Below are 16,191 nucleotides of genomic sequence, written 5' to 3'. Positions count from 1 at the left end.
ATGGGGAAACTAGTTACTTCACAAAATTAAGTACTAGACAGAACCAAGGTTTTGCATGGTCCTCGGACTCAAGCCTATGGGAAAACTAGTTACTTCACAAGACCAAGTATTAGATAGAACCAAGGTCTTGCATGGTCCTCGGACTCAAACCTATAGGGAAACTAGTTACTTCGCAAGACCAAGTACTAGACAGAACCAAGGTCTTGCATGGTCCTTGAACTAAGGTCTTGCATGGTCCTCGAACTCAAACCTATGGGGAAACTAATTACTTCACAAAATTAAGTACTAGACAGAACTAAGGTCTTGCATGGTTCTCGGACTCAAACTAATGGGGAAACTAGTTACTTCACAAAATTAAGTACTAGACAGAACCAAGGTCTTGCATGGTTCTTAAACTCAAACTTATAGGGAAACTAGTTACTTCACAAAATTAAGTACTAAACAGAACCAAGGTCTTGCATGGTCCTTAGACTCAAACCTACGGGGAAACTAGTTACTTCACAAGATTAAGTACTAGACAGAACCAAGGTCTTGCATGGTCCTTAGACTCAAACCTATGGGGAAATTAGTTACTTCACAAAATTAAGTACTAGACAGAACCAAGGTTTTGCATGGTCCTATTTCTCAAACCTATGGGAAAACTAGTTACTTCACAAGACCAAGTATTAGACAGAAACAAGGTCTTGCATGGTCCTCGGACTCAAACCTATAGGGAAACTAGTTGCTTCACAAGACCAAGTACTAGACAGAACCAAGGTCTTGCATGGTCCTCGAACTAAGGTCTTGCATGGTCTTCGAACTCAAACCTATGGGGAAACTAGTTACTTCACAAAATTAAGTACTAGACAGAACTAAGTTCTTGCATAGTTCTCGGACTCAAACCTATAGGGAAACTAGTTACTTCACAAAATTAAGTACTAGACAGAACCAAGGTCTTGCATGGTTCTCAGACTCAAACCTATAGAGAAACTAGTTACTTCACAAAATTAAGTACTAAACAGAACTAAGGTTTTGCATAGTCCTCGAACTCAAACTTATAGGGAAACTAGTTACTTCAAGAAGAATCTAAGTACTAGACAGAACTAAGGTCTTGCATAGTCCTTGGACTCAAACCTATAGGGAAATTATTTACTTTAAGAAGAATCTAAGTACTAGACAGAACCAAGGTCTTGCATGGTCCTCGGACTAGAACCTATGGGGAAACTAGTTACTTCACAAGATTAAGTACTAGACAAAACCAAGGTCTTGCATGATCCTCGGACTCAAACCTATGGGGAAACTAGTCACTTCACAAGACTAAGTACTAGATAGAACCAAGGTTTTGCATGGTTCTCGGACTCAAACCTATGGAGAAACTAGCTACTTTCGACAAAATGAAGTGTGAGCACTCGCCTAAGTTGCAAACACAACCAGAGGGGAGTCTAGTGCCTCAGATCACTTGCCCCAGCCTACTTCGATAAAGATGCGAAACGAATGTGAGCCCATAAACATCACCTAAAGCACTTCAAGTGCTGAAATGATCTCTTAGGCTCGGCAGGTTTATGAAAGGTGTATGTTTGTATAAAGTGTACGTCGTGAACCAAAATCCTTTAAGATTCATCTAAAGGGGAAACCAGTTGCATTGCTGAGACTGTTCAATTTTTGGTTAAAGCCTGAAGGCAAAATTTATATCATGGGTCCATCGTTTTCAATTATCCAAGTACAACTGGCACATCACTAGGATTAACTGAGTATTGAGTAAGGCATTAAAGCATGATAAATAAAGGGAAATGTCATTCGAAGAAATAAACGCTGATGATTAGATGCGTTACACAAAAGACAGTTTCATTACAATATCACCAAGACAAAAAATAACATAAAATGAAAAGAAAGGGAGATTATAATGGTCCAAGTCGTCAAAATAGGACAGTCCGTCGAGATGGCCTATTTCTTTAACTTGATAGACAGCTTGTCCTTGGGGATCTGACGAGAGGCTGCATCTGATGCCTTGGGATCCTGGCTCGGAGAGGCAGTTTCGGGGAGCTCTTTCTCGGTAGGAGGAGCTTGAGAGTCAGCAGGTATGGCCTGAGAGTCAGCATGTGTAGCTTGGGAGTCAACAGGAGGCTTCACCACATCTTGGGGCGCCTCTTGATTGCTTGTTTCTTCTTTCTCCAACGCCCATTGGTGCTCAGTCTCCTTGGAAGGCTTATCAGTTGAAGTTGGATCCTTGGCAGCACCAGCCTAGCCTTCGTCTGTCGCTTTAGGGGAGGTGCCATCTTCAGAGTTGGCGGAGGCAACCTCACGAATGGCAGGGGGATAGGACACTCTCTCAGTCCTCCTAAGCTCAGACTAGGCCTCAACCCCAACTTGGTTAAGGGCCTCATTCCAAGTCTGGGAGCAGTAGTGCCTACATACCTTGGGAACTTGAGCCTTGAGATTAGCCTCGGTCTCAGCCACTCCCGCGGCAAAAGCTTCTTCCTCTGCTTGCTCCTTAGAGCTTTCAGCCTCTGTCCTCGCAAAGTCAGCCTCTACTTTAGCCATTAAGGCCTTGTCCTTGGCCCACTCGGCGACACCTCTAGCTCCTTCTGCCTCGGCTAGTTTCTTCCTCAGGTCGACGATATGCTCATTGGCAATCCGCAGCAGACCCTCAACTTCTAGCAAGTGCCCTGTCTGGTCCTCAGCCTATTTTTTAGCGCCAGCTAGGCCGGATACCGCGCTGTCTCTAACCCTCGTCATCTCCTTTAGCTCCTCCCTTGCCTTCTTGAGATCAGCCTTTGAATTCTTAAGGGTATTCGTGGCATCCAAGTACTTGTCGCGCTTCTAATCCAGGGCCTTACTCTGGTTATTAGCCTTCTCCTTCAGCCTAAAAGTGGCCTGGATGGCCTACCAGTCGAAACAAGCACACAGTAAGTTGGGAACTAAGGAACAAAATTCAACAAAGGCACAAGTGTCAGAGGTCTTACCATACCCAGGTACCTCTTGAGACTAAGGACCACCTCCTGCCTCCTCAAGCCCCCCAACTCAGCCATGTCGGTGGGGAGTAACAGGGACCTCTCCAGGGCATCGACCACATAAGTGCCCTCGCCCCCTCGGAAGTTCCTAAGGGAGGCGTCATCCGTTAAGGGCTCCCTATGAAGCATGTCGGTGGGCAGCCAAGCCTAGGGTTCGGGCTGCCGAGCAACCTCCTTTTCCTTGCCCTGATGCCCGATCCTCAGTTGCTTGGAAGGTCGACAGGCTTTATCTTCCTCTTGGGAGGAATGAGATCTCCCCCCGTCTACTGGGTCTTTGCCTTTAGAGGGCCGCTTCCTCTTCGGATCAGTGGACTCAAGCCGAGGATCCGGGATCGGCTAGGCAAACGATGTCATAGTTTGCGTAGGCAAAAACTTAGGTGGGGGAAGAGGAAGCTTGGGTAGAGGAGGAGGAAGCTTGGATTACTACTTCCTCGGTGTATCTTTACTCGGCTGGCCCTCGATCAGGTCGAACAGACTGGTTTGAGGTTTCTTCTTGAAACCCATCTCGGCCTGAGAAGAAATCCCTTCTAACAAGATATCTACTTCGGTCAAGTTGGGGTCACCTAGGTCACTGGAAAGGTCCTCGGACGGATTGACTATTTCAAAAACACCAAATTCGTCCTTGAATGGACCCAAATTAGCGACTTCCTCCTCTCTATCTGCATTTTCTCCCTCGACCTCTGCAACCTGATGGGATGAAGAAGGGCCTGACAACAGAACACCCTCTAGGGCGGGAGACCCTTCAGGAAACAAGAACCCCGATTCTACTACGATGATCTTGTGGAGCCGAGGATCTTTGTCTCTGATCACATACTTCGGAGTAGAAAATGATTTCTGTAGGGGATTGTACCCAAGAATCTTGTGGGTGGCTTTGACCTAGTTGTTCGCCTCGTTCACGAAGACCTCCGCCGTGAGAACGGCTTGCAAATCCTTCCAGTTGACCAAATGGAAGTGTCGTTCAAAGGCGTGTGGATCTGCAAAAAGAAAGCACATTAATACTAATGACCGGACAATGCAAACTGTGAAAACATAGCAGATTAACCCTCCCTTACTTCGAGTTCCCCACTTGGCTCCCCTTCTACTGTCGAGCAAGGGAGGCCATCGTGCCACTCCCCAGACATGATGAGAAAGTCCTTATTTAACACCTTGCTGGACTCGGAGAGGCACTGAATAAGCCAAACATTATCGTCCCTTGTCTTCATATAGTAAGACTTGCCTTTTAAATGTTGGAGGTTGTAGCACCAATTTATGTCGTGATGGGTTAATCTCAACCCCATCTTCTCGTTTAAGGCATCCACGCAACCCAGGATCTTGAACACGTTAGTGACGCACTGGGTAGGGGCTAATCGGAAGTGTCTAAGGTAGTCCCTTATCACTGACCCCATAGGGATTCTCATACCGCCTTCAAGGAAGGCGACTATGGGGATCAGTACCTTACCCATCTCCCTCCTGATATACCAATCCCTCTCTTCACAGTACCTCAGACACACATTACTGGGTATCTTATAATCGATGATGAATTTCTCCATCACCTCCTCAGACTCAACCAACTTCTTAAACCTACCCATCCTAAAGAGCGATTGAGAGACTCAGGGAAGAGTGAAAGAAAGAGATGAATAAGGGGAAAAGAAAATCAGAAAGGGAAAGAAACACGAGATAGAGTAAGAAGAAAACTTACGGAAATGAGGAAAGGTGCCCAGAATAGGCTTTTTAGGCTGCAAAGAGACGCGAGTTGGGTTGGAGACTTGACTGGATTCGAGGTGTGTGCGTAAAAACTCTTGAATGCAAAGGTAAAGAGGCAAATCGGTTCAAATGGGTATTTATATCCTTAACCAAAAACAACTGTGCGGGGTTTCCCGCCCATAAAGGTAAAAAGAAATCCCCACCGTTAGATTACCATCACACCGCTGAACGTGGGGAGTATAGAGCCACCAGAATTTAATATGGGTGCACGCTGTACATCGAAACGCCAAAAATGTGCATTGGACAGGTGAAAAGACTCTAGCACTGACGTAGGACAAGACTGGACAAGCCACGACTAAGGCTTGAGGACATCAAAATCATCCTCCTCGTCTGAGGATCTGGACAGCAGCATTTTAAGGGGCTATTGTGGGGTCTAAGAATCCAACGATCCCAGCCCACTTTATATTAAGTCCAAGGATGAGCGTAGAAAGCCTAAGTGGCCAAGGAATATCGCCGAGGACGATCCTGTCCTCAGACACCCGAGACCATGGAAAGGAAGGGCAGCACGCCACTAAAGGCGGCCTCCCTAAGCACCCCATGAAAAAGACAAGTATGATGGGCCATCAAGGGAAGCATGGTAGAGGAGCAATTCAAGGAAGAACTATCACTTTCACATTAAATGTGCATAACTGACGTTTTGGCCGCATTAATGGAGAAATGACCCTTGAACAGTGCTGCCTTGGTTGCTGCAATTCATAGGAGGTTTGGTAAGGTGGCTAATGGGACAGATAGTCAGAGGGAGGCATGGATGATCAACAAGTGGAAGAAAGAGATCGTGGGAGGAGGACTATATAATGGGGAAAAACGTGTCAAAAAGGGGGGGAGGGGGGATTCATGTAACCTTCCTTATTCAATAATGACTACAAAGTTCCTCGGATTGAGCTGAGGACAAACTTTCTTAGATAATCTCATATTGACCGCTGCCATGCAATAAGGCCTAGTTCTTGAAACCCATTCTCTACAAATTCATTGTATTGGGCTAGTTAGATCTGAGTCTACTGGTCCAGCATAAGAAGTGCTCAGATCTAGTCCCTACAAACTAACTTTTAGTTTTTTTTTTTTTTAAAAAAAAAAAAAAAACATATTTAACATAAAAGTTATACACACATTACTTATTAATTAATTACTTGTTCCTATTTTTTTATTATAGGGATTTAGTTCTTTAATGGTTAATTATTATTCCTATTCATTATGAGTATAATGGTGTAAACATTCTAGAGAATATACTCATAAAAAATATTTTTTGATTAATTTAGGTTTTTCTCGTACATTAATTCAAGTTAAGAAGATGATATGATTTCTTATATCTAATAGTAGTGTACATGTGCCTCATCATTGAAAATTTAAAATAACCTAATAGTAGAAATTTAAAACCTAAGATCTAAGGGTAACATCTAATGATTTTAAATGATATGAGCTGCAATGAGAGTTAGAGGACAAACAATATATATATATATATATGAAGCTCACAAACACTAAAGTCTAAAGAATAAAATTGTGGTTACATTACATTGTATGCAGAAAAAGTTGTAATGCATATGGAGCAAGCATAATGCGATCAAGCACAATGGAATAAAGCAATAAACTATGGCAAGACCAAAAACAGATAATCACTATAACCAAGTGATCACAATGCTTATTCACACTTGGAATAAACATCCGGACATTCAAGATGACAAACACAAAGCAAATCACTAGAATGACCAACACTCAACCAATGCACAGTACATGAAGTATGTGCATCTAGGAAAAATCCTACACGGGCACAAAAGTGATGTACTGAAGTAAAATGCATGACATTCAACATCAAGTACTTAAAACCACAAAGCAAGGCTACAAAGCATAAAGACAGCATTGCATGGTACAAACCATAAAAGCCTACAAGTTGCATGGAATAAACCCCTAAAGCTTACAAAAGCAACATGGGTACAAACTAACAACATAAACCTTAAAAACCTACAAAGGTACCAGGTACAAACAAAAAAGTACTTTCCTTATCATATCATTCTCCATATCATGAATCATAGGAGCTGTGATGAACTTGGAACATATATACTTGTAACTTGAAACACTTGCACAAAACACATTAGACCTTCAAGGTAAAGCAAGTAATAAACGGACAAGCATAATGTAACAAGTAAAATTGCGATCAAGAACATAATGTGAAACATGTGAGCAACATGATCAAACACCAAACACCAAGACAAAGTTTTCTTATTAACACAATGTCTTCTTCCCCTTGGTATATGCATCTCCCCTATGGAATATCTCTCCCCCTACAAGTGTGCACGAGAAATAGAATTTCTCCCTTTAAGAATGTGCACAAGGGTCATATAGAGATGACAAAATAGTATACTCTCCCCCTTTTTGACATGAATAGACAAAGGGCCAAGGAGAAAAACGAGCAAAAGATGAAGGAATGAACAATGATAATGATGCATGAGGGGTGCAAGATGAATGAGAAAATGAAGCTCAAACAACGGACAGAACAAAATGCTATGTGCTAGGATGAAGAAACAAGGTATAAACCAATGCATGACAAGGGTAGCAAGGAGTGTGCAGGAGGTGGCAAAGTGCAATGCATGGAAAATGGACATGTGGAGCAAGGTGTGTTAAATACACAACCAATGAACCAAACATGTTCCTAATGAGGAAACATGAGAAACCCCAAAGTTTGGTACTCATCAGAGTCCAAATAAGTGAGAAAATGTCTAAGAGGCATTTTATCAAACACCTAGCGTGCACACTATGAACAACAATGTAAAACAATGCATGAACATTATGAAATCCACCTTAAATACATGTTCTTTTTGCCACAAGGGGCCAACATCCAAAGCAAATCATCAAAAGAAACCAATCCCATACAAAAATTTGACTAATAAATAAGTTTTTCCAACCCCTATGATGAAAAACCCAACCAAGAGCACAAAACTCACCAAAACATAATCCAAGGACCCAAAACAAAGAAAAGAGTTTCAAATTACCTTAGAGATGTTAATGAAATGAAAAACCATTCAAATTGATTGGGTTTTGATGAAAAAATAGTGAGAGAGGGGTTTATGATAGGATGGGAGAGGTTTAAAACAGGTTTCCCACGAAAAAAAAAAAAAAACTCTTTAAAAAGCTGATTCTGGGCATTTGGCGACTGGGCGAGTCGCGAACGAGTTGCCAGTAAGCCGCGAAATCATTCTGTGTGAACTCGCGACTGGGCAAGTCGCCAAAACTCGCAGCTTGATTTGGCTAGTTGTAAGTCGCCAAAATGAGTTGCCAAAAATTTTGACACTTGTTTTTCAACCCAGAGCATGTTTAAGCACTGAAAAACAATGTAAGCACTAAACATGAACACAAAGAGTGATAAAAATCACTTCCAAAAACATATAAAATGATCAAAAATCTTTTTGGATTGATTCATATAAAGATGAGCACACACACATCACATTTAAACAAGTACAATTGAACAAATGAATAATGCATTCATTGAACATTAGGCATGTGTGTTGTGTGTGTGTATCAAGTGTGAAATAGTCCTTAGTCTAGAGTGAAACTTCAATGATCAATTCAATCAAGTCATACACAACTAGTGCTAAGACAAGTGGTCTATCTCAATTATAGGAATGAACATATATGACCTCCCATAAGAAAATGATTACATATCTTTGAAACTTTTCATTTGGCTTTTTTACAATTCATAACATTTGATCATTTTGAATCAATACATCTCATTTTGAGATCGATGCCTGAAATTTTTGATATTTCAATTTGATGAACAAGCCTTTAGCTATTGGGCATCATACATTTTCATAAAAGTCGCTTTCCCTTTTTCCTAGTCAAATACTAATATGTGCAACAGGCTTTTGCAGCTCAAAATATCTTTTCATTTGGAGATTTACATTTGGTGAGCTCTTTAAGTAAAAACAACAAAGTAAAGAGTGGGAAGATATATAGACACAAGTCTATGCATGTCTCAAAACCAACAAGACTATTGACTAATCATTCATGACAAGCTTGAAGATTGATTTACAACAATCACACAAAGATGTCAAGATTTTTCTCACAAAGATATAAGTGCATAAAGAACAAGCTAAGCTCGTAAATGCATAAAACCATTTGTATGAAGGTACAAGGCAAAACTCATATGTGATATGTGCTTAAACATATACGATCAAACTTTTTAAAATTTTCACTTTTTATGTGGTTTTGAATTTTTACTTACACAAAACAAAGACATAAAAGTAAGATAAAAAACAAAAACAAACCAATGCAGAAAAAATGCATGATGCACAAATGCATGACAATGAAGCATCTAATACATGAAGGGTCCTACAAAGATCGAAAGAATTAGATCAAGGACCAAAAGAGCAAAAGCTCAACTATAGGAACCCTTCCTCATCCAAATGGAACGATTGTTTGGAATGAGTGTCTCAAGAGAAGTGAGATGAGGGTTGGAAGAATGAGAACCGGAGATACACATAGTCAAGGAGTTAAGAGCATTAAACACTTTCTTTAACAACATGCTATTATCACTCAAATCCAGTTTACTCTTTTTAGCATAACTTTCAAGAAGCTCAAATTTCTCTTTTCTTTTGATTCTTTTAAGAGTATAAAACTTAGAGCAATGAGGTCTTAGATGACCAAAAGCACCACAATGGTGACAAACAATATGTTTAGGTCCACTAGGCCTTTAGGAAGGGATCTAGCAACATGTGTTTGTTCTCTCTTTAACTTGGGGCATTGAGGTCTTATGTGACCGATCACACCACAATGGTGGCAATTATGAACAAACTTAGATCCACTCAAATCCTTAGGATGGGACCTAAAAAGAGACTTAGGCTTAAGAACCTTTCTCTCCACTTTTTGTTTTCTTTTGTGTGAAGGAATGTACACCGATTTGTCTTTAGAGGTAGAACTCACAATAGGGACAAAATCGGATGCCACAACATGATTACAACATATATTATCTTCCTTTTTAACAACAGGTTCAGCAATCAAACACTTGACATGCATCTTAAGAGATTCATTTTCACATTTAAGATCATCAATAAGTTTATTAGACAAAACAAGTTTAGCATCCAAGTCCATATTTAAACATTCAAACTCTTTCATCTTTTCAAGCGAATTTTCAGTAAGCTTCTTATATTTTTCAACCAATTTATTGGATTCATTGAGCTTAGCAATCAAATCATCATTTTCACAAATGAACTTGCTCAAATTCTTTTGAAACTTCTTAGCTTCTTTGTTCAAGAGTTTGTCAACAACACTTATAGATTCAAGTAACTTGTCATCACAATTATGAGGATTAACACTCATAGAGGCATTATCACAAACACATGGCATGTTACATTCATCACCAACCAAATCATATAAAGAGGCATACAAAGCACAATTCATGGCAAATAAACACAAGGGGTCAAGGATCACACTTAAGTATTTAAATCAAAACAAGTGTACCCGCTCTAATACCAATTGAAATTTCAAATAACGTTGAAAACACTATGATCGTTTAGAACCCCCAATAACAAAATTACCAATTCAAGTTTATTATCAAACAATTAATGTGCGGAACATGAACATAAGCCAAATACAGAATTGATAAACAATCTTAGCCAATTATAATCACATCCATAACAGAAAATAAAAAGCAAAGATAAAGGGAAGAGGAAACTGAAGCTCTCGGCGTAAAACCTCTCCGTCACCCTCCAAGCAGTCAATAATCCACTAGAAAATGTAGTTGGGATACATGAACAATAATAGACCCTCCAAGTCTAATCTACCGAGGTACCTAAGCCATCCAAGCTTCCTGCTCCAACGAGGTTGCGCCGAACCTTTTTCTTTTCTAGCTTACCGGATTCCGCTATAGCCCATAGCATCAACCACTGAACATTGGTCCCTTCCAAACTGCTTCCCTTAGCACCAAATGAACCTTCTTATAGACGTGGGTGTGGTGAGAAAAGGATTTGGTCAATGACCTCTCAAGGATGTATCAATGGAGAGGAAGAGAGTAGAGGAATTTGTAGAGTCTCTTAGATGAAGATTGGGGATGAGGTAATCTTGTTTTTCTCTAGGGTTTCTCTCACAAAATTCTCTCTGGAAGCTCTCTATATTTCGTGGGAATGAGGGTCTATTTATAGTGGTGTGTGTTTGGAATACGAAGAGTCAGTTTTTCTCAAACAGGACTGGTTGGCGGCTTGGCCTCGCGACTGGTCCAAGTCGCGAGTTCAAGTCACGAAGTAACGGCCTGGCCAGCCTGGGACTTTTGTCCTGTAGTGCGACAGTTGGCGCAACCCTTCAGCTCCCCTATGTGCTTCTCACATGCCTGCAGTTGGTGGCTTGTCAGTTGCGAGTCTTAGCCGTGAAACTCTGCTTCTTTGCACAAACTTGAGCTTTTCTTCACACTCTCTTCACACACTACCCTTACAAGTTTCCCACCTAAATATAGGGTTACTAAGTGCTAAATTAGAAGCAAATTGGCACAGAATAAAGCCAACAAGATGGTTGATAAATTTCAATCTTACAAAACAAATCAATAAATTTGGGAAATTAAGCACATAAGTTTCTCACACAGTTGAAAATCTATAAACACCATACATTATCATCAACTGGAAAGAATGTTGCTTCATATTCTAATTCATAATCCCACATTTGTATCTGTAAATGAAAAATTAACATTACTAAGATAATCAATCCTGTGCTCCAATTGCCATTCAACTTTGCAATAATCCCTCAGTGTCACACCCTTGAGTCGTCCTTGGTAGCAGATGTGCTCCTTTCTTTGCTTGTACAAGTGAACTGGATTTGTTCGACAGTCATCGCTCCAGGGGCATAATAATACAATGGCATAGGCATTTTGGACGGAAGGGAAGGCAATGGTGCTTCATAATTAAGAACCTTAATTGCCTGCCTTATAGAAGGTCTTAAAGTGTGATCTGGATGAGCACACCATAGCCCAATAGTCATCAAACATTTCATCTCGTCCATGTCATAATCCCCATTTAGCGTCCCATCCACTGCTTCTAAAGCCTTTCCTCTCCATATAGCTCCCACACCCAATTGAGTAAACTAATCTTTGATTCTCCTGCCTTTGGCTCCACTACTTTCCTCCCACATGCGATCCCTAATTCCACCACCCCAAAACTAAAAACATCTGATTCCTTACTAAACTTGCTTGTAATAAGACACTCTGGAGCAATATAGCCCATGATTCCGGCCAAATTTGTTGTTCGTGAGCCTAGTCCATGGTCCACAAACCTCGCTAGACCGAAGTCACCAAGTTTTGCGTTGAAGTTTGAATCTAACATCACATTGCTCCCATTCCTCATGGAGATAAGAGTAATCCAGATGCTAACCCATGAACAATTTTGGACCTCCTTGGCCACAAGAGATGACTTTTCTTGCCAAATAAATGTGAATCTAGACTTCCATTTAGCATGTACTCATAAACCACTACGAACTCCTGTTCGTGGCTCCAACCAACGAGTTGAACCAAATTGCGGTGTCTCAAACGACTTATAGTTATCACCTCAGAAATGTACTCCTTTTTTTCTTGGTTAGAGTTGCTTGATATCTTCTTCACTGCAATTTCCATGTTCATTTTTGCCAAGAAACCTTTGTAGACACCTCCAAAACCTCCTTGTCCTAGCTTCCCTTCCTCTGAAAAGTTATTAGTTGCCACAACTAAGTCCTTGTAGGCGAACATTTTTGGTCCAGTTCCTTCTATTAGATCTTCATCTTCTTCTACTTTTTTTCTTTTGGAATTTCTCCACAAAATGTAAGTGCCAAAACTTACCCCAGCAATGAAAAGCACCAGTCCTGTTATTAATCCTACCAACCACATCTTAGAGTTCCCTTTCCCTCCATTTTGCGTCGAACCCAGATCCAAAGTTGAACTGAAATTCCAACTTCTGATCGCTTGGACTGGGACTCCTCCTCCAGTTGCTGCAGAGAAGCCCATCATCACTTCTTCTGGGAGAACATCTCTCAACTTTACATTATGAGTAAGATTCAAGGGTAGGTTTGGAAGATTCAAGTATTTCAAAAACACACTGAGAATGTCGGAGGTTCCATCATAGGAGATTGTTGCCACCAAAATGTCCCCGGCGGTCAGATTCCAAGCACCGCTCACCTTGGAGACAAGGGAGTTCACGTCGATACCAACGTGGTTGTCACTAGGATCATCCCGCCACAGTGTATCTAGCCATGTATCGAACTCCCCTGCTACCATCTGACTTGATGACTTGCCATCAGTTATGCGATTGAAGAGACCCATCCGACCTCCTCCGGAATTTATAGGAGCATCAACTGAATCTTTTGAAGTGATAAAGAATGCAATGCCACCACCAAATCTTGAGCGTGATGATGGCCCACGAGTTCTGATTACGAATTCAAAAGTAGTTGTGAAATTTGTTGTGTCATTTGCAACGGAATCCCACAGTGGGATGGGTTTGTAATAGTATGCTCGGCCTACGGAACCACCAGAACTATCAACGTTATCGGTGAGTCGTATTGACCGGTGCCCATCAACTTGGGCTTTCGAGGCTGTACCAGAAACTGTGATGTTGTTGTCATTAGGTAAGAAGTTCGGGAAGGAAAAGCTTATCATGGAGGTTGTGTAAGGGAAGCAACAAAAGAAGAAGACAAAAAGGAGGGGAAGAGAATATAAATATTGAGAATCCATAAGATGAATCAATGAGGAAGAGGCAGTTCCTATCGGAAAATGAGGAAAAGGAATATAGTTATAATAACTGTGATTGGAGGTATAAATATAGAAAAAAGCTCAACGTGCATGGTACGGTATATATATATATATATATACACTACCTAATATTTTCTGTTGGATAAATAATTTGAAATTTTCATAGTTGAATTACATGATTTTTTTAATTTTAATAAACATGCCAAATTTCATCCCAATCCAACTTTATTTATTATATGCTTCAGAAATTCATTTTTGATGCATAATTTAAATTAAAAAACTTGAACTTTAAATATTTGATTAAAAACATAGTTATTAATAAATGATCTTTGTGAAATTTTGTTAGCATAAAAAATATATGAAGATAATATAAGTTAAAATTTGTATCATTTAAAAAAAAAAATATTGAGTGGTGTAATATTCTTTTTGATACAAGATTGAATTCTATTCTAACCTAATCTAAGTGTATATGTGTGTGAAACTCTCTCCTTGAAACTTGAACCCCGGCCCTTACCTCTCACACCCCACAAACACTTATACTTATGGAGTGATCATCGCACAAAAAGTGTGCGGTGGTGAGTGGTGTAATATTCTTAATGTTACACAAAGTAATTAATTTTTCTTTTATGAGTTCTAACCGCTTTTAATGATTGCTCTTTTTTATTAGATTAAAACACCAATAAATTTTTGGGGTAAACAGTGATTGAATTTCAAATTTTTTTATTCAACCACCCAAAAAAAAAAAAATTTGTATCAATTGAACTAATTGGTGCTTATCAAAATAAAAAGAAAATGTGAAAGACAGTAGGTGTTAGCCTGACTAGTGATAACTTTGTATTTCTTCTTTCTAGAGTGATTTGCGCTTAGATCTTAGTTGGGTATACAATAAACAAATTTATAATTAGAGGTTGCTATTCTTTGATCATGTGGTCATGCCTTCCAGTGCCATTGCTTGCTGCTCGTAATTGGTGCTGACATAGCTTCGCTGGTGGCAGCAAATGAGCAAGACGTTTCAAACACTCCAACTGTAAAAAATGGACCTTTTACTAGATTCATAATAGTTCTGGAACTCTGGCGTGCTTGACTATGGCTGTGGTACCAATATTAGGTCAACTGGATTTTGAACAATCTACAACAACAAAACCGTTGGCTTTTGTTTGAAGTGATGGGTCCTAGACTCCTGGTGGAGAGTTGAAGAAGGTGATTAAGAAAGGAGAGTGGGAGACCGTGAATACAATGTGTAAATTACATCTTATCCACTTGTGATTTAGCCAAAATTTAAGTTAGTTACTTGTAGTTTGAAATTTGACACTTATTTACCTAAGGTTAGCTTAGTTAAGTTCTGTAACCCACCTCTATTAAAAACATGGCTAAATATGTAATTTTGCTTTCTTTTCCAAACTAATTAGGGAAATGCCCCTCTTTTGAAACTCGATTTTCTCAAAATCGAGTTATAAAAGAAAAATAAAAAAAAAATTATAGAGCCCTATAGTGACATTTTAAGCAACTTATAGTGACGTTTTAAGGACCTATAGTGACGTTTTTTAACTTGATCACCATGAAGTCTAGTTACATGCAATTATTATTATTTTTTTTTACCTATAACTCAATTTCATATATATCGAGTTACGAAACACCACTATAGGTCCTTAAAACGTCACTATAGGCTCCTTAAAAACGCCACTATAGGGCCTCAATTGATTTTGAGAAAATCGATTTTCAAAAGAGGGACATTTTCCTAATTAGTTTGTAAAAGAGGGCAAAATGCTGGAATGTTTTTTTAGAAAGGGCAAAGACCAATTTTTTCCATGGAATCTACCCAAAGAGATACAAAGTATAAAACAAGTATTTTTGAATAATCATTGTCTAATTCCTCATTTTAATTACATTAAATACAAAGTATAAAACAAGTATTTCTGAATAATTATTGTCTAATTCCTCATTTTAATTATATTAACATCTATACGTAGTGTTTAGAGCAACCTTCTTTTTGTAGTCGCAAGAATCAGGTTAATCGGACATTTGTGCAAAGAGTTACAACAAAAATATTGAGACAGTGTAGGATTTTTCCAATTTTGGCTTGAATGAATTTCTTTCTTGCTTTTTTATTTTATTTTTTATTATTTTTTATTTTTTTACACATCTTTGACTTGTTTAATGCTTCAAAAAACATGCCTCAATTGATCTTAACTCTTGAATTCTCTTGGTTGCAAGGCCGGCTCTATGGTATAGGCAAATGAGGTGGTCACCTAAGGCCCCCAAATAGAAAATGACCTCCAAATTTTAACCAATAGAGTTATTTCTTTCATTGTAATAGTATTAATTAAATCAAAATATTAGCCAATAAATAAAATAATATTTTTTATCAAATGAAAATCAAGAAAAAAAAAGAGAGAGAAATACATTTACAATATTTTTCACAACAAATCATAAGTGTCAAATTGTTAATGGTTGCTATTGGTGGGCCAAAAAATAATTTCAATGGTGGGTTCAAATTAGAATCTATAATAACCTAACACCTAGAATTTGTTGTGACAATATTGTGAATGTAGGATTTTTCAGAGGGGAAAAAAAAAATTCACAACAGTTGATTGGCAAATTTTTACTATGGCAAACTTTTACTAGTTTTGATAGATCCACCACTAACATCACATTTTTATTTACAACTATAAATTTACCACATCAAGTGTGAAAAATTTTGTCAAATATTTTGTGTCTATAAGCTTTCTCAAAAAAAATTCTACGTGATTAATTAGTAATTTTGCATCT

The 16,191-nt window shown here is 39.1% G+C and overlaps 1 protein-coding gene across 1 annotated transcript; it reads right to left on the bottom strand.

Annotated features, from left to right (window-relative positions):
- Positions 1-3,413: 3,413 nt before the first annotated feature.
- LOC112035767 (L-type lectin-domain containing receptor kinase IX.1-like) lies at positions 3,414-13,329 on the bottom strand. Its single transcript, XM_065782533.1, is given in 8 exon segments — positions 3,414-3,792; positions 3,894-3,964; positions 9,645-10,007; positions 11,319-11,378; positions 11,466-11,758; positions 11,761-12,029; positions 12,031-12,056; positions 12,058-13,329. Coding segments are annotated over 8 exon segments (2,733 nt in total).
- Between the last annotated feature and the right edge of the window lie 2,862 nt (positions 13,330-16,191).

The sequence above is a fragment of the Quercus suber genome, unplaced genomic scaffold, assembly GCF_002906115.3.
Source record: "Quercus suber isolate HL8 unplaced genomic scaffold, Cork oak 2.0 scaffold_305, whole genome shotgun sequence".
NCBI lineage: Eukaryota > Viridiplantae > Streptophyta > Magnoliopsida > Fagales > Fagaceae > Quercus > Quercus suber.
The sequence above is the reverse complement of the archived record's forward strand: the minus strand, read 5'-3'. Positions and strand labels throughout refer to the sequence as shown.